Consider the following 19,651-nt stretch of genomic DNA (forward strand, 5'->3'; position numbering starts at 1 on the left):
ATAATAAGGTATTATTCTGAGAAATTAGCCCTTCTATTGAGTTTAATAAGCAGCATCAAAGGAAACATCAAGTGCTTGTTTGGCAGTTTTACAGAGAACAGGGACTGCCAGCTGTTAGCGTGATGGAAGCAGCAGTTAGTTTTCAGTGTTAAATGTGAGTGGATAGCTAGTGTGAGAATAATCCGGGGGGTGGGGAAGTAAAAGCAAGCAGTTTATGGTTAGTGTCATGGAGCAAGAAACATGAGGGAGGCAGAGAAAGGGTGATGCGTTAGCCATACAAGTCAGCATTTGTGTATGTTCAGTAGGATAAGCAAGAGGAAGTTAAACAGAGTGAGTTGTCTGTGTTCTTCTGTTTGTCTCCTGTGGTTTGGTTTGGGTTGGTATGCACTGAGGGTAACGGGAGCTTCACATCTGTCATTTCCACACTGAGGTGGGTACGCAGTGAGTGGAGAATGAATGGAGTCCCCAGTGTGACAGGTTACACTGCAGAAAGGAATGCCAGATTGTTTTCTTCCAAGGTGCTGAAATGCCAGGGCAACTCAGAAATCAGTCGTATCTAAAACATCATGAAGACCTTGCCTGACATAATGCTCACAAAGTAGTTATAAACAAAAGCATGTCTTTTTGTTAGTTTACTAACGGGCATCTTAAAAACAAGAAAAAAATTGACACTTTTATTTCCCCTTCTAGTTCTAGGTCCAATGATTAGTTCTGTGACAAGACAGCATGACACTTTGAGTATGAAAGAAGCCCTAATGCTGCAGCAGAGGCTGGGAATATTAATGGCCAAATCTAGGTGAGTGATTTTTAATTCTGCCAGTTCCCTTAGCTGTTTAATTTCTTCCTCATAGCCTTGGTTCACATCTCTCCTTTAAAGCAGCATTTTAGTTCCTGGTTTTCTGAAGTATTAATATTAGAACATACTTGAGACAAAATAACAAGCTTTTATGGTTATTGATTACATACATTTTCTTTGTTGTTCCTGAGATACAGAGGCTGTGCTTCAAACATATTCATGCTATAGCTTTCTTCTTGCAACTCTAGTGATTTTTTTTTCTCTGAAGTGCTTTGCATTTTAAGTTCTGGGGTTTTTTTTTAAGGTTTTTTTTTAAAGAAGCACGCACCTGCCTTCAACAGACTTGGACAGTTATTTCATGCTGAATGCATAGAAAGTCTGATTCTAACAGCATGCAGCTATGTAGTTCTGTTTATAAAACATTTGAAGAGGTCTAAGTCTGGGCTTTATTAAGTGCATGCATTTGTGCCTGGAGGCTGCTAGAGCCGTATGCAACTACAATGTATGGACCAGAATATTCACTGTTAATCTGCATTGAGGCTATTGTCACCTGTTGCTCTTCATAGCAGGGGATTCTCAGGGTAAATAGCACAGTGGCAGTAGGCTGACAAGAACAACATCTGAACATTACTGTAAGTGAGACACTGCGGGGTGCCAGGGCAGGAAACCAGGTGTTATTACCTGTATCTCCCTTTCTATATAGAAGAGGAAGAAGAACTACTATTACTACTACTACTACTACTACAGAAATTTCAAAAGTTCACAATGAAACAAACATAAAAATTGTTCTGTGTAGCATAACTTCTCTCTGAGGCAGTAGAAGCAAACAAGCAACCCCGGCTTCATTCTGAGTTGGGGAAAAATCTTTGTCAGTATAATGCAAGTTTTCATGTTATGGCCAGAAATGACATTAAAGAATCTGTGATTTTGATTAGGTGTCTGGTATTTTGCCTCTTTATGACTGGATTAATTGGAGCAGTGTTGTTACCTCTGCAGGGGATTCTTGGTGGCTGATTTATACAGTCTCTAGAGTAGGAGTATCTCTTTCGAGTGACTTTTCTGATCATAAAAAGTGGAAGAGTTAGATGCTCTTCGTTGTATTCTTTGCACCTTATCCTTAGCAGACTAAAGTACTACATGGATACTACTGCTTGCTGCATGCTGATACAAATGCCTGTCTAGAAACCAAGTCATGGTTTTCTTTAGATGACATTGGATTTTTTTCCCTCTAGTCAGGAAAACTTATCAGTCCATTGTGTCTTCTTTCTTCTTGATTTCTAATGTTGTATCTCTTGTTGACTTGATAGCTCTCTTCCAGGATTTTGCCCTGTTTTTCATTTGGGTAGTGGAAATTTTAGTTCTTATCCAATATAAAGATGATGGAAATGGGTTAAGTTTTCTTTTGTCAGATTTTCTTGTATTTAAGAAATACGAGACTTAACACCTTTTCCATGGTGGTAGAGGATGAAACAGCAAGTTACGAGACTTCATTCTGTGAACATTTTATCATACTGTTTTCTGAAAGTTTTGCCATACACACAGAAATCTTTAAATGAAAACACCAAAAATACCAAGATTTTTTTTTTTGTTTCATTACTTTAGCCATGCTGTTCAGTGTTACTTGAGTATTTTACTGTTTTAAAATGAATGTGTAACAGAATTTAATCCAAATGGAACTCAACAGAAATAAAACCCCCCCAAATTTTAAAATATTTGTCTTGAATGTGGGGTTTTTTCCTTCCCGTGTCTTTGATTACATAGTTTGATATACACTGCTGTATGGGAAGTATTCAAAATTGGAAACACAGAGCCTCACTGCATGGATGCCAGCACAGGGCTGCCTGCAGGCCTGGATTGTGTCCACCCTGGAGCTGCCAAAGCCAGGGCAGCCTTTCAGGATTGCCATATGGGCTCTTTGTGTTGCCCATGCCTGGTAACCTGCTACAGCCCAGGGCTTCTAGGGGTGTCTCCAGTGCGGTGCTCCTGAGCCAGGGAGTGCTCATTCGTGTAAAAGCCTGGTTTAGGAGATGAAAATCTCACACAGTAAGTGGTTGGGTTTTGTTTTCCCCCAGGCTGCTACCATGGGAATTAAGGTGACAAATCAAATGAGTATGTTTGGTAGTAACCTCAAGTTGAGTTATTGGTAGGACTTTAATAGCTCAGTGTTGCCACTCCTTACTGTCAAATCTGCATTAGCTATCGTATTTGTAATATCTACATTGAATTTTTATTACATGTGACTGGAAGATACATCATGAAGAATTGTATGTCCGAGTAATTTGCATTGGGTTGTTTGTTGATGTTACTTCATTTTTACTTGAACTAAATGATCATTTTGTTGATTGTTTTTTTTTTTTTCCTCTTTAGAGATCAGATGGTCTTCTAAAGAAGTCATGGGTAGCTGTTGTAGCTGTCCAGATAAAGAAACTGTCCCAGATAACCAACGAAACAAGTTTAAGGTAGGCAGCTGGTGTGATGTGCTGTGAACTGTTTTGTTGTTTTTTTACAAACTAGGTCTGTGATTAAAAAAAAGTACTTAAAATAGAGTTCAAATTTCTGAACAGTTGAAACACTGCAGAGTTGCAGGTGCCCGTGGCTACAGGTTTCTCTTGTGCCTTTGAGAAACCTTCTCATATCAGTGGTGACAGGAATTCCCTAGATGTGGTAGGCTTTTTAGGACAGTTTTGATCTTTAAAAAAGAGAAGAAGCCCTGTGATTTTCATCCATCTCCATTTCAGTTGGTAGAGCCCAAGTAAGTGGTGTTGCCTGTGGAAGTTAATAGAAGGTTAAGTTAGGAAAGGAGTCCTTAGCATAAGGGAATAAATAGCTTTTGGGGAAGTGTGATTATGAACCTGAATGTGGGGGTCATCAATAGAAAATCTTAGAACTGCTGATTTTACTTGCAGGTTGCTACTGATTATACATTTTGAAAACTTTTGTCCTTTTTGTGGAGAAATTTTATTTTTAAGTGCCCTTTTGTCCCATATATCTCCGGAATTTATAAGCTTGTGAACACTCGTTCATGTGCTTGACATGCCAAGCATGAAGCAGCTGAAGTCAGTGACTGTAAGTCAACATACCATTGCATAGGTCACACAAGTCAGATTTGCTTCTGTGCTCCAAACTGTCTCTGTGAGTTGACAAAGGAATGTAATGCTTCCATAGTGAAAAATTGATTCATGTGTTGCCTGAGGGCAACAATGAAATGAGCTTTAAAGCCATGGGAATTTCTGGAAATGTTTAATATTATCAGTTAAGAAAGCTGAAGGATAAAATATTTTTCTGTTTTCTTGCTCTTTATGCATCAGTGTGGAACTGGTTCCTATTTTTCTCCTTGTAGAATTTCTCTATTGTTTGTTTAGCAGTGGGGGAGGGGGAGATGAAAGAATGTAATCTGCAAAATGAGGAAAATGGGCATAAGCCTCACAGGCAGATGAAACGATTCTTGATTCTTTTCAATTGGCTAGATTTCAAGTTGAAAATGTATCTTTAAGGAGTAACATCAATTCTGTAGGGAAATTTTGTTGGTAGTTTTTTTATTGATTAAGAAAGAATCCCACTAAAAGCAGCATTGTGAGGTAAAATAGAGGGGAAATATATATTGTCCAAATTCTATAAAGGATGCAGATGATCTCAAAACTGGCTTAAAAGCAGATAGAGCAAGAGTTTATCTGTATGTGCATCTTTTCACACAAGATAACTATAAGGTATTTGAATTATTTGTTGACTTTAAAATGGCAGCAAAGTATCTAAAACTGTTGGGTGATTCAGCACAGTGCAAGGCTATTCACGTATGTGAAGGAAGCTTTATCTTGGAGCCACTTACCCTTTCTCATTCCTTTTCCCAACTCTAAGTGGGGTTATATGACAAAGCAAATATTTTTTTTTTTTAAAAATGGGGCTCTGAAAGATTCCATTATCTGAAGTATGCCTTATCCATGTGGGAATACTAGAATATGTACATAAAGCCAGTTTAAAAAAATATTTAACTTACAAATCTCTTCTACTTTAAATTTCTCATCAGATTTTACAGTAATGTTAGGCAGCTTCATTTGTATTGTTTTTAAGTAAATATTATTTTAATTTTTTAAATTCTGGGAATTTAAGAAACTAGTTTGTTGAGGGTTTTTTTTGTTGTTGTTTTTTTTTTTTTGTAAATGTTCACTTAAGGATTGTAAGTAATACAGATGGAGTCTACCAGTCAGGCATTAAGATTATTAGAAGTGGGGTTGTTTCTCAAAAGGGTAATTACGTAATGCTTTTTAATTTCTTTTTTTATAGGTTATTAATGTGGATGATGATGGTAATGAACTGGGTTCTGGCATAATGGAACTTACAGATACAGAACTAATTTTGTACACCCGTAAAAGGGACTCTGTAAAATGGCACTACCTCTGTCTCCGTCGCTATGGCTATGACTCAAATCTTTTCTCTTTTGAAAGTGGTCGAAGGTGTCAAACTGGACAAGGTATGTGGAAATGCTGTATATAAAGCTTTTCGGAAATTTATTTGATGTTGGAAGATAATTGCCAGTCCTTTGGCAAGAGTTATAAAGGCTATAGTTCTGTATGTTAATGTGGTTTCTGGAAAAAAAATACTACCTTATGGGGAATGGTCTTCTGGTAGAATGAGGATTTGAGTTGCACATAGTTTTTGGCATTTGTAGGTCTGGAGGACTTCAAGCTTCCATGTAAGTATTCTGTTGGTCAACTTAGGAGATGGTTTTGAGAGGGAAATTCTCCTGCCTCAGAGACTGACTTGACTTCCAGGGGGAGGCAGTAGAATCTGAAACTGGAGGAATCCCCTCAGAATTCAAAGAATTCTCTCTTTTTAAGATTTTAACAGCCTGAAGCGCTGATATGAACCGGATGTGACCACCTTATTATTGCCTTCAGTAGCACACTTGTGTTTCATCCACTTCCTAAAGCAAATACCACTTTCATTAATATCAGTGACATAATTCTCAAATTTTGACTTGAGGTGTGTATACTTCAGCTATGCTCAGTTATTTCTTGAGTGACTTTCATTGGAAAAAGATGGTTACCTTTCCAGTACCCAGACCATGCCTGCCTTGGCCAAGGTTGGCTCCCTCTGAGAACATTCAGGTGTTTCTGTCTTCCCTGTAGCAGTCCCTGAGGGAACAGCTGTTTCTGTTGAGCTCTCAGCCTCGTTCTGCATCTTCCTACTGTGAAATAGCTGTGTGTGGTTGGAATTCCTATGCATTCATATGTTGTGAAATTAAGTTCTAGTGTTCTTCTGGATTTTTGGCATTTACCCGTGTTCTTATCAATCATTTTAGGTTTTGTTTTTTTATTTCACTTTTCAAAACTCAGAAAGATGGAAGAACTGGATCATAAATAAACCTAGTCAATATTCATTGTCCAAGCAGAGGTAACAGAAGACAAGTTTTTTTCAATGGGACTTTAAAAGGCACTCTCAGTTCATCTCCTAATGAGAAATGGAGATATTTTCAAACACTGAAGTATAGTCCATACTAAACTACATTTTCATAATTCTTAAAGTAATAAACTTTGTTTCGAAGATAATCACTTGGGTGGGTTTTGCAGGTTTAATTTACTGCTTCATCTTAAGACTGAAAACGGATACTAATAATACTTAATTGAAAATACTAACTTGAAGGTTGTTCTCTCCAGTCTGTTAGCAAGTCTGCAAAATCTTACACCAAGTATAATTGACATCTCTGCTTTCCTTCTAATTTTTCTTTTTTTTTTTTTTAACAAGATTAAGCAGGCTGTGTAAGCAGCAGTCCTTTCTTCCCTCTTTTGCTTCTTGCCTTCCTTATGTAATACTAAAATACTGTGAATATTGAGGAAAAAAGAAACCTGGCAGAAAATGTTCTCTGCTGCCCTTTTGCAATGGAACATTGTTCCTGAAAACTACAGTGGGTTTTGTGGGCTCTATTGCAAAACTTCATCTTCGCTTCATGGGATGACCAAGAAGTTTTTCATTTGAGAATTCCCTGAATACTGCCCAGCAACTTCTTACATTAATCAGTATTTTTGTTTAGGTTTTTCCTTTAATATCAAGTTATTTCTATTGATAAGCTGTGAGAAGGGAATGATGGTGAAACATTGAGTTTGTGCTAGGTATTAAAAACTTTGCAGACATGTCTTGGGAGCACATCAAACAGATAATTCAGGATAGAAAACCTGGAGAAGTTGGTATGTCACCATGTTGTGTGACAGATCACACTGTATTTAATATGAATGTATTTAAAGGCAGCTGAATTTCTCAGGAACATTCTAGGAGCTTTTTAAAATTTGTGAACCTAGATTTTTAAAAAATTCTCGTTTCTGTCCATTAAGATTTAAATATCCAGTTTGAATGTTCAGAAATCAGGACTATTGTACATGGCTGGATTAGAGGTCAGGGACATATAGTAGTAGAAGCTCTAGAGATAGCTGCAGTGTTGCAAACATGAAGCTTATTCAGTGCAGCATTGTTCCTCATAGCCCATTTGGTGTATTCCCAGCTGGGCTTGTATGAACTTCTGCCATGTGAAACATTTGTGGTGGTTCTGATCTGTCACAGCTCTGCATCCCTAAATGTATATGATGAAAGTAATTGCCTGCGTATTCACATAAGTGCACTTACAGAAGTGGCTGTATAGGTAGGTAGTTTTCAGTAAAGAGTGTTTTAAGATTGTAATACTCACTTTAAAAAATGAGCACCTGCACCCACGTTTAACAAGCGTGTCAACTTTAACTTCATGCTTTCAATGGAAGAATAATCCAAAGCTGCGACTTTGCTGGTGAGGGTAAGTTGGGACACTCCCTGCTGTTCAAAGGCAAAGTGGCACAATACACACGCAAAATACATGGTATTGCTGCTAACTTTGTGTTCTGTGTCTATCCTTTAGCCTGAAGCAATTAGTTTGTTACTGTCTGTTCCACACAGTTTGTCTTACTAGCTTTTCATTTTAGTCTTCTTAAAGAAACTAAACTTTTACCCAGTGTTTAAATCCTTTTCTGTTGTGCAGGTATCTTATTTTTATGGTAGTTTAATAGAAATCTGATTTAGGAAATAGGACTTTGTAGCACCACTGTAGTTAAATACGTATTTATTTACCAGGTATCCTTTTTATCAGCTTCAGAAAAGAGGAAAAAAAACAAACTTGTTTTTTTCCCCTCATTTAGCACTCAAAACTTAGTTTTGCTCCTAACTGAATCAGTTTTCTGTTCTAATTTAACTTTTGGTGCATGGGAACCTTATTCTTCTATTAGATAACCACTTTGAAGGTTGTCAAAGAACTTTTGTGTGTTTTGGTGCAATAAAAATTTCATAACACGTCTGCTTCTTTAACAGGTATTCATTATGTGGATTCCAGTTCTATTTCTTGAAAGTTAACATACATCTTGTAAGGCACGTTCCTTGATTTTTTTCTTTTTTTTTGGTGTATTTCTAGGAATCTTTGCCTTTAAGTGTGCCCGGGCAGAAGAGCTATTCAACATGTTACAAGAGATAATGCAGAATAATAGCATAAATGTGGTAGAAGAGCCAGTAGTAGAAAGGAATAATCATCAGACTGAGTTGGAAGTACCAAGAACCCCTCGAACACCTACCAGTAAGTATGGTTCTACTCTCAGATGATGTACCTGAATATAATGTGGTACTGAGCTGAAAACAGTGTTTGATTTGAATTTAATCTTTAAATAATTAAAAGGAAGGCTAATTTAAAGCTAGGAGGCTAATTACCAGTGATGCATTCTCTTGAGGTACTTGCTGAGGATTATCTTCAAGAAAAAAGTTTTGGGGATTTAGTTGTTGCATAAGAACACTTAAGAATACCCTTATTGAATTGCTTTATGATATATCAATGTGCTTTACCTGTAGCATTTCAGAGAAATGTTAATGTTGGGCAGTGTTTCAAACTTTTTATTAGGGGAAAAAAATACTGTTTAAATCACATATGCAGTTGGTTTGGAATCTTTCTTTTGCTCTGAGTAGATGAATGGGTGAATGAAGTATTTACCTAAAATTTTCTGGTATTTTTGAAATCGCACGCAGATGGCTTGACATTTGAAACTACGAATTCCAGTTTATTGATGATTTCAGAGAAATGGAGGCTTAGGTAAAGGAGTCTCTGTTTGTCAGGGAGCGATGTTAATGAGGGAAAGAGGAGTTGTAGGGAGTTTACCGGGTGTGTAATACACCTAGGTTTCAGTGGTTGCTTCAGAAATGTGTTCTCGTAAATACTGGGATGCTTTTCTGTTTTCCATTTCCTTCCTCTGAGCAAAATTGAGCTTTGTGAATATTTCATATTGTTTAACATATTTTACTTTCTATTTTGAAAATTAAACTTTAGATATAAAGTATCTTATTCATATACAGTAAAATGTTCTATTTTAATATGGTTTTGGTTGTTTTCCAATTGAATCAGCTCCTGGGTTCAATGCACAAAGTTTACCCAACGGCTACCCCAGATACCCATCCTTTGGAGATGCTTCATCACACCCTTCCAGCAGACACCCTTCTGTCGGCAGCGCGCGCCTCCCCTCTGTCGGTGAAGAATCAACACATCCGTTACTTGTAGCAGAGGAGCAAGTGGGTGTTTTTTTCCCTTCCTACAACTTAGGTTCTACATTACTTCAGATTTTTCTAATGATTGTTCTGTAGGCTTTCACTTGCCTTTTTCAGTAACAGGTGTAATGTATTCCTACAGTATCTTAACTACCTCAGAAAAGTGTTTGACTTGCCTCTTTAAAATGATATTTTGTTAAGTGGCTTGCTGAGGAATTCATATTTTATGTAAAAATAAAGATACAGAAAATATGTGTTTGCTTTATACTCTTTTCAAAAATTTTAGTAATTGTTTTTAAACATGAGTAATTGTACATTATAATGAGAGATCCTGGTCAAAAAGTTTTTTTATATGTCTTCTATTTGCCAAATGGAAGCCATGGAATAATTTACGTTAGAAGGGACCTCCACTTCTCTAGATCAAAGTTTTAAGTTAAAGACAGCTGCGCAGAGCCTTGTCCTGGTCATATTTTGAACACTACAGGCAAGGGGATTCCACAGAATCTGAGCCATTTGTTCCAGTGTTTCACCACTTTTGTTGTGAAATCATTTCTCTCTTAATATATTATCAGATTTTTGCCTGTTACATATGGTGTTGGCTGTCCCTTGGCCTTTTGCTGAACATCCCCAAAAAGAGTCTGGCTTGGTCTTTGCTTTATCTCTTAGGTAGTTGGGAACAGCTATTAGGTGGTTCCCTGCCTTAATGGAACTAACATGGTGTCCTCAGCTTCCCCTTGTATGTCATGTGCTCCAGCTCCTCTCTAGTCATGGCCCTCCACTGGGCTTGCCTCAGTATGGTGCTGTCTTTTACTCTGGAGCTAAGGTTCAGTCTTGTGAGAGCTGAATTGATGGTAATAGTAACTTTCCTTAACTTACTGTCTGTGCTATTGCTGACACAAACCAATGCATGTTTGGTTCTCTTTGCTGCAAGAGCAGACTGCTGACACACATGCAACTTACCATCCATCTGGACCCCTGAAGTTTTGCTGCAAGGCTGTTTTCAATCAGTTGGCATCTAGTCTGTACTGTTGGTGTTGTTTCATGCCAAGCACTGGATTTTGTACTTGCTGTTGCTAAACTTCATAAGGTTTCTATGAGGTCGGTTCTCCAGGCTGCTGAGATCCCTCTCAGTAGAAGCCCGACCAGTCTGGATAGACTGAAAACTGTCAGGGTATGTTCTCTCTCCTCATTCAGGTTGCTGATGAAAATGATAGTCAAGTTTAAAAATGTCATGTGGTTTAGGAAGACTTTCATGTGTGACAAGAAACAGTGTTGGAAACAAGACAAGGTAGCCAGAGCAGAGTGCTGTGAACTGTCTTGTGGGAAAGGATTTGTTAGGAGCCCTCACAGAAGAGCTCAGGTCTTATCGTTGGAGTTACTGAATAGTAAGTGAGTTTAAAAAATCAGTGGAGGAGTCAAGTGAGCTGGTAAATGACACTTCAGCTTGCAGAGCTTGACAGAGAGGTTGGCAAGCTACATGACTGCTGCTGTAAAATACTACTTTCGCTGTTTGCATATCCAGACAGAATTAAAATTTAGAGAAGGAATCCAGTCTTTCCCATTCAGTCTGGTATTGATCCACTGTGGAAATTGGAGGGATTATAACCTAGGAGTGTATTTCTGCCTTTCTTAGTGACATACAGTGCCAACTCCTGCTTCTTTTGAATTCTGAATGCCACACTTCATATGGAATTGTGTATTTTTCTACTTGAGTTCCTGTTCTTAGGAGGCTGTTGGCTCTTGAAGAAAGAATAGATAGTTCTTCCTGTAGACCCAACCTCTCTTTTTGTTCCTGGAGCAGTACACAAGCCAAGAGACTGAGGGTTTTGAGGGTTTTCTTAGGTCTCTCTGTGGTTTTCTTTTTGGTTTGGTGTCTTTTTTTCCCTTTGTATGGACAGTAGATTTCCTTGCAGTGTGGAAGCTACGAACATAAACTTAGCCAAAGTTATTGCTGGTCACTGGTAAGGGACGACAAAGTAGAGCTCTCAGTGATCTGCCCAGGTAAAGTAATAAGCTAAGCTGGAGCAACCCACAGTGGCCTTGATTAGAGCCAAGCTCTAGAACTACAGCACAAACATGTTTTATTTGAGATAAAACATCAAATAAAACTGATTATCATTGTAAGATATAGATTCTGGGTTTTTGTTAGAAGAACATTAACATAACGTATAACAAAATTTCAAGGGAAAAACCTAAAACTTGACTACAGTTCAGCAAAATGCAAGAGCAGTGACTTTTGCTCTTAAACACCTGCCATCACAAGTTTTTCTTTTCAGATATTTTGGTGAGAAAAGTGGGGAGTTAAGCTAATAAATTTGGAGGGGGGGGGAAGGCACAATAATGCTTGAATTTCTTCTTTTTTCTTTCCGTTTTAGGTGCACACTTACGTAAACACTACTGGAGTACAAGAGGAAAGAAAAAATCGATCAAGTGTGCATGCGCCACTGGAATCAAAGCTTTCAAACACTGAAACAAGTAAAGTGAAAGAAGATCAGATGTGTACTGATGACAGAGATGCTCAGGTTCTCCTGGAGCCTGAAGGAGTGAAGTTTGTTTTAGGACCAACACCTGTTCAAAGGCAGTTAATGGAAAGAGAGAAACTGGAACAACTTGGGAGAGATCAAGTTAGTGGCAGCAGCACAAACAACACTGAATGGGACACTGGGTATGACAGTGATGAACGTAGAGAGACACCATCTGGTAATAAATTGGTGTATGAAAATATAAATAGGTTATCAATCCCTAGTGCCTCAGGGGTCAGGAGAGGTCGCTTGACATCAACCAGTACCTCAGACACCCAGAACATTAACAACTCTGCTCAGAGAAGAACTGCGCTGCTGAACTACGAGAACTTGCCATCCCTGCCTCCTGTTTGGGAAGCCCGCAAGCTGAGCAGAGATGAAGATGACAGTTTAGGACCAAAGACCCCGTCTCTGAATGGCTACCACAATAACCTAGATCTAATGCATAACTATGTTAATACAGAGAATGTAACAGTACCAGCAAGTGCTCATAAAGTAGAATTTACACGACGTCGGGACTGTACCCCAACAGTCTTTAACTTTGACATTAGGCGTCCAAGTTTAGAACACAGGCAGCTCAACTATATACAGGTTGACTTGGAAGGTGGTAGTGACTCTGATAACCCTCAGACTCCAAAAACCCCCACCACTCCACTTCCGCAGACTCCAACCAGGCGCACAGAGCTGTATGCTGTGATAGACATCGAAAGAACTGCTGCTATGTCGAGCTTGCAAAAAGCACTGCCCCGAGATGATGGTACTTCTAGGAAAACTAGACATAACAGTACTGACCTGCCTATGTGAGCCTGGGGAGCATTGAATCATTTGCACCTTTTGTGAAGTTTATAAAATTGAAGATGCAAGTACTTTGCATTTCTTAACACTAACGCCTTTTATAGACTAATAGAACTTTTTCTGCATACTTCGTGTACTTGTCTTACTAAAGGGAATTAATGTAGAGCAAGTATTCATTTTAGGTAACACTATTTCATTCTACAGTAGAAGTAATTACTGCATAGCAGCATCACCACCTTTCACAGTGCCTCTTTAATTGATTAGAGTCTGAGTGACATGCCAGTTTTGAATTTATAAATACTCTGGTCTGGTGCCTATACTCATTAATGGCATTTATAACACTTTTTAAAGCCTCTTGATATGTGCATTATTAGCAGGTAAACCTAATCTTTCCATATACATATCTGACGTTCATTCCATTGAAGTGGTTCCTCCAGAATGAAATGTATGTAATGCGTTAATTCACTCAGTTTGACATACACAAGATATATTGGTTCATCTCAAGGAATATAAACACCACACCTTTTTTGTCTGTGGGCAAGAAGGCCTCTAATTCCTGACAGTTTTCCTAACTTGTGTGATACTTGAGAGGTCACATTGATGGTTGTTGATCAGAGCTATAAACACATCAAAAACTAGCCTTGAGCTCCTTCCACTGGAATAAAATTCCAAGTGACATATCAAATTTCCTCTGAAATCTGACAAAATTTTAATCTCATCAGAGTTTTGGGGTTTTTTGTGAAGGAATTCACAGGTGGGCTGTAAGAATTAAGGCTCTCTTGTCATTTCTTAGTTCAGTGTGCCTTCTTTCCTTTGCATTTGTGTGTTTCCTTTTTATTTGTTCCATAATGTCGTGTTTTAAAAGTCAAAATTTTGTACATAGCTTTAATTGTTCAGGGTCATCTATGTATTTGTCTTACTCTCTGCATTTGACAAAGCAAGGCTCTTGAAGGTCAAATGGTTGTCTTCGTCCAGTGTTCTACTTTTTTATGCCTGACAGAAATACCCCAGCTCTCCAGCAGTATGCATTATTGCACAACTGGAAAGGTTTATTATGCAGTTATTGTCTTCCTCTAAAGCATCAAACAGGTTACACGGGAGGCAGGGTACTGGACTTGATAGTTCTTAATAGGAAGTTGTACGTTCTAGTAATGTGCACCCATAGGTGATAGTGTACTTTAATTTAAAAAGATACGTAGTAAATTATCTGAAAGTAGTATTATCTATGAGCATACTTGTTTTCCTTTTGCAGTTGATGAATTTGGTTACAATGACGGCTGCTCAGTGTTACAGGTACATCCAGGTAGAATGTTGTTTGTTGGATATGCCAGAGGCACCCTTAGAAGTTTTTTTTTTTTTCTATTTTGTTTATTAAGACTCTGAATAATCTTAGAATTCTGGCAGTATTGCAGGTGCACCTTGGTACTAGCAGCAGGAGAGATTGCTCTTGAGCCTGTGATTGCAAAGGAACTGACACTTGTGTGAACTGGTATGATGTAAAATAACCCTTGAACTGTGAGGAAAAACATGCAAGAAAAGCCATTTGGAGATCTGAAAAAGCATTGAGGGTCTCCATGCAATATTTAAATTGAAGTTTTATAAAAACCAAACTACAGTTATTTTCTGTCTTTTAAATTGGTGTGTATTTCTGTTCCTACGACTTTTTTCTTTGGTCTTCTCTCATTTAATAGTGGCAACAGTAGTAGCACCTGAAAATATATGTCTCTTGCCATACCGTTAGGTGGTATCAGGCCACCTTTTCACTCTGGCTTTCATTATTCTTTACAGACTGTATGGTACTGAAATACCAGATGGACAAATAACATAATTTGCTGAAGTAAAAGATGGGAGTCATTGAGACCATGGTGAGGAGCTTAAAAGAGATTTTTTTAAAAAAAACTTTATCAATTATTTCACGGTCAGCCTCTGCATACTCTTGTGATAGACTTGCTGCCTTGTGAGGAGACCTTGGTACTCAAGAAGGTAAAGACTTCCTAGAGCTAGGCATTTTACAGGTTGTAGCCTGATGGGGGTTGGTCTCTTCTCCCAGTCAACCAGTGACAGGACAAAAGGACATAGGCTTAAGGTAGATGTTAGCAAGAAATTCTTCACAGAAAGGCTGATTAGGCATTGGAATGTGCTGCCCAGGGAGGTGGTGGAGTCACTGTCCTTGGAGGTGTTCAAGGAAAGCCTGGACATGGCAGCTGGTGCCGTGATCTGGTTGACAAGGTGGTGTTCGGTCATAGGATGGCTTCAATGATCTCAGAGGTCTTCTCCAAGCCTACTGATTCTGTGGTTCTGTAACTGCTCCCTCACATCTTTGCCATTGCCTCACTTTATGGATCTCCTGGTCTGTACTGAAGAGAAATTACCATGTGTTGCAAAATACTTACTGGGTTAATAATATTGGTGTGATTCTTGTTCTTTGCTTATAGCTCACTGAAATTTGTGAGCTGGAATAATACTTCAGCATGTGTTTTGAGGCAAACCTGTTTGAGCTAGCTAGCTGCTTAGAAACATATGGTCTTCATCTGTATAGTTTGGACTAATTAACTGGACCCTTCAAACACACCTGTGAGGCAGGGAAGTAATAATATTCTTAACTACTAAATAGGGAAGCAGAGGCTTAGGGTAGATCTTAAGTGACCTGCTGAAATTTCAACAACCAGCCATACCCCCCCCCCCTTAGTTCCAGCACACTGTCCTATCCATTTATTCTCAATAGTCTCAGATAGAAAGAACAGTCTGAGCAAATTTTTTGCAACTTGCAAACACTCTTGCAAGTTTCACAATGTTTTCTTAGCTCTGGTCCCCAGAATTGAGAACATACTGAAATTTCACCTGTCTGTAACCTTAATTGTGTTAGCAGGTCTGATGACATATTTTCCAGGACTACTTTTTTAGCCTGTTACGTTTTACAGGTGGGATAATGCTTTCTTGTTTTGTGTACGCTGCAAGCATACTGGGTAGTCCCTGTCATCCATACTACTCATCTTTAGCATTCCTTATTTTCTGCCCCTTGAAGTAGATGCAGTTGCAATGCACTTTACCCTTTGAGACTTGGTAAATATTTTTTCAATTCAGTCTCTTTTAAAGGCTGTGATGTTAGATTTAGTGTCTGTAATTTAGGATTCAGTTTTCAGCTGAAATCTCTCCATGGTATCTAGATCATATTTATTTTGGGCCCACAGGTGTATAGACTGAGAAACTAGAAATATGTAATCATTTTCTTTAGTAAATGTGGCATGTTAGGTTTACATAAACTAGGTCTTGTAAAATTGGTAGCATCTTCATCAATTGTACTTTTCCATCCATAACATGCAGTCGGTTGCTGCCCTTCAAACACATTTGACAAGGGGAAACCTTTAACTCTAGGTACTCCTTTAGTGCAATGATTTGGAAAAGACATACATTACTGTGTCTTTTAAACAAGGAAACTGAGTTGTTAAAGAACACAAAAAAGTGACCAAAAGTGTATAATAAAGATTGTGCCAGAAATACAGGGAGTGAGAATTTATTCCATTGTTATATCAGGATTTTTCCTCAAAATTATGTCAGAAAGAGGACCAATTGTTTTATTTTTTGTGGTGTTTTTTGCTGACTTCCTAAAGCAATATTGAAAAAGACCATTTTGAAAACCTTGACACTCATTAGAACATCTTTTGTTTCCTCCAATAATTATGTTTTGCATTTGACAGGGATTGAATCTGATGATGTGCATTGAAGCACTACTATTAAAGTCTTCAGAGCTTTTATAGAAAATATAAGTGTTGAAGTAGAAATTCCATTTAAGAAATTGATAAAATGTCCTTCCCCCTCCCCAATGTTTGGAAATTTGTGTGTGTTTGCACCTCTGACTAGGGCTTGGGTGTAAAAAAGATCATGGAAATGTGTAAACTGTGTGAAGTCCAAACCAGTGTCAAAACAGGGCTGCTTTTTATAGGTGACAGACCAGCAGCTGATTTTGCTGGTTCTATAACACTGTGTATTGGCTCAAAATCTGGCTGTTTTTGTTTTATATTTAACCACTTCTCAATGTGAGAGGTTCAGGAGGGAACAGATGGTTCTTATTCATTGTAGGTGAAGTAAAAATGGAAATTCTGATTAATGTTAGTTACTATTTTGAGCATATAATAATGTATCTGATTTGGACAGCTATTTCTAAGCAGTATTCCTCGCTTCATGTAAGGTGTGATCAATGGTGAAATTCCATTTCTGCACTGTACTAATTTATTTAATGGCTGCAAATAAGATGAAACTAATGGAGTAGGAACTAGTAGTGGACTTAAATTCTGAAATTCTTCTATTTCCCCTAAAGGAGTATGGTCCTTCATTGTGATAGAGTTAGGTATTTTTGGAATTTAATTATATGATCTTTCCCATCTCTTACTTGAGGTAGCAATTCAGGCATTTATATTTGACAGTATTTACTTAATATAAACCTAAGTTCATTTATTATATCTTTATTTTTAATTCATATACACTCCAAGAAAAAAAAAATCCAGAAGAAATTCCACCACAAAAAACTGCGTTAAGATGGAGTCAGGTTTGCTGATATCTTTCTTACAGAAGATTATTAAAAAGGAAGTCATGTTGAGGTTCTTTCATGATCTTTAGGAATTACTTCCTCTTTTGGACAAGATAAGTGAATCAGAAGGAAAAAAAAAAAAAAGAGCAACTTAGCATCTGCAACTCTGACCATGTATACATTATTTCCTGTGCTGTGCTGTAAGGTATGTGACTAAGTCTGTCAGATGTCTTAGGAAGATATTTTCCTAACACGGTGTTTACTCCAGATTAACGCAGTATTTTGTTTGGAAGTATGTAGGTGTACAGGTAGAAATAGAATACGAGAAATAAGGTTGATGAAACAAGTGTTGGACATTTCTATATTTTTATACATTATGAAGGGCATTTCTGAAATTTTTCTTGCAGTTTTAGTAATTATTTAGTGTGGTAATATACATATATTGTGACAGTGTTTTCCGCTATATCCATTACTTTGGTGTAATTCTATTTTATGTAGCAAATATGTGTATATAGAAAGGAGATTATGTAAAAACTATGATTAAGAAACAGTCTGAAGCCCTTCAGAACAGGGACCGTCTTCCTCTGTGTCTACTAAGTACTAAATGCCTTGGGGTCCCAGCCAGAGCTCCTGTCTGAGACCTGTAGCGACCGAATTGCCAAGCGAGGCGTGTGGGGGAAGCAGCTCCTCTGCTTTCCATGAGAAGCCTTAGTATGAAAGGTGCTGTGAAGCTCACCCCACCGATCCCCGGTGCTGGGGCTGTGCTGTGTACATAGCCCTGAACCTGCCAGATGACCCAGAGAGCCCAGAGTCCAGGGACCTTTTGCTCTAGTCCTTCCCCTTGGAAGTAGGAAAGGAAGTCTGACAAGGAGCTTTGATGTCATCAGGAAATCTTCCTTGTTAGCAGGGTGACCCTTCCAGAGCTTGTTCAGTCTGCATGCAGTGTCCTTTGAAGCCGAACAAATGATTCCTGTTGACTTCAAGGGCCACTGGATGTGCTTCTGCAAGATCAAGTTCTGCTGACGTAACAGCTCTGTTAACACCTGAGGACCTGGTTGGTCAAGTTCTTCAGGAATGGTCTAAAAAGATGTAAAAATATAAATATATTTAATTACATGTACTGAAAACCAAATCCTGTTTGTTGTGGTCAGAGTTCAGATAATTATAGGAATTTTGATTTCTTAGTCATACTTGCATATATATTGCTTTAACTATTGTGTATGAAAGAGGAAGTGATTCTAACATGTGTGAAAGATCAGGATTACACCTGTTTTTAATGGTTATGTGATTTAGGAATGGATGTCAGCGAATTTAACTCCATAATAATGCAGTTTTTTTGCATTGGAATATGTGTGTATATCATACACCCACATTTTATATATATTATATATTTGGTACTAACTTTGTATTTTGAAATTTTGCCAAATCATGCAAACAGATGTTCTCACTTGTGAGTCTTTGGTACTTAATAACTGAATGTATAGGAAATGCTCTGGTATGAGAGGAAAGAGTGTTGTATGGTGCCCCACAGTCCAGATGGCTCAAGCAGCAGGCACGTTGCCTTTCTCATGTCTGGCTTCATTGCAGCCTCACCTTTGGTCTCCTGGAAAGCAGCCTGTGTCCCAGCCAAGCCGCGGGCCAGCTGCGCACCGCGCTGGCCTCAGAGCTGACTGCTAGTAGTGATACAGTAGCCACCAGTGTGCCACCAACGCATTTATTCAATGCAGAAATAGACATTTCTACAAAGGCCAAAATCTTGTGTTGTATGTTCCTTTCTTGTCATTACATTGTATCATATTGTAAGATTATTGTATGTCCTAATTTGCATTATGAAATGTTTTTTCCTACTTAAAGGCATAAATATAGGAACTTTGTATAAAGGTAGCTTTCTAGATTTTTATTTCTTTTATATAAAAAAGTCTAAACAGTGGGAGTACCATTGCCAAATTGTTTATAAAATTTCAAGTAATTTTCCCTGTTCAATTAATTTGTTTTTACAAACATTCCGTATTTCTTATACTATGCAGAAAGAGTGTATTTTTATGCCATTCCACATTAATCTTAAAAAAAAATAATTTCACTTCTTTTAAGCTGTCATTATTGAGAAAGCTTACCAAATGTGCATTTTTTTAAAAAAATGTGTTATGTACATTTTTCCCCTTACCAGTGCCAACTTCATTTGGAAAAAAAAAATTTGTAGCATGGCAATAAACTATTGATTTTACATTAAAAATTTTTTGTGGGTTACTTCAGTAGTTTGCAATGTGTCACCGTATTGTGTTTTGTTTGTATAATCTTTTTTGCTTTTCTTTAAATCCCTCCTTCACGTACCTCTCTCGGCCCTCCTCCCTGCCTCCGTATTCCACTCATTACTCAGTAGTAAAAAACCCCCCAAAACTGATCATGGTGATCTGAAGTAAATTCATCTCCAAGATTTTGTTTAATTTCTGCTGGTTTTCTGACACATCT

At 37.9% G+C, this 19,651-nt stretch overlaps 1 protein-coding gene across 2 annotated transcripts in view; it reads left to right on the plus strand.

Moving 5' to 3' along the window:
• FRS2 (fibroblast growth factor receptor substrate 2) overlaps window positions 1-19,419 on the plus strand; it is a 50,878-nt gene extending 31,459 nt beyond the window's left edge. For both annotated transcript variants that reach the window (XM_066183231.1, XM_066183232.1), the window contains exons 2-7: window positions 691-796; window positions 3,164-3,255; window positions 5,078-5,264; window positions 8,223-8,381; window positions 9,198-9,361; window positions 11,713-19,419. In XM_066183231.1, coding sequence (XP_066039328.1) covers window positions 3,190-3,255; window positions 5,078-5,264; window positions 8,223-8,381; window positions 9,198-9,361; window positions 11,713-12,663 — 1,527 coding nt within the window. In that variant the 5' untranslated portion in view covers window positions 691-796; window positions 3,164-3,189 and the 3' untranslated portion in view covers window positions 12,664-19,419. The remainder of the gene's footprint in view (window positions 1-690; window positions 797-3,163; window positions 3,256-5,077; window positions 5,265-8,222; window positions 8,382-9,197; window positions 9,362-11,712) is intronic.
• The last annotated feature ends 232 nt before the right edge of the window (window positions 19,420-19,651 follow it).

This window comes from Chamaea fasciata, unplaced genomic scaffold, assembly GCF_029207755.1.
Source record: "Chamaea fasciata isolate MVZ Bird 193981 ecotype frontalis unplaced genomic scaffold, bChaFas1.0.hap1 SCAF_5, whole genome shotgun sequence".
Classification (NCBI taxonomy): domain Eukaryota; kingdom Metazoa; phylum Chordata; class Aves; order Passeriformes; family Sylviidae; genus Chamaea; species Chamaea fasciata.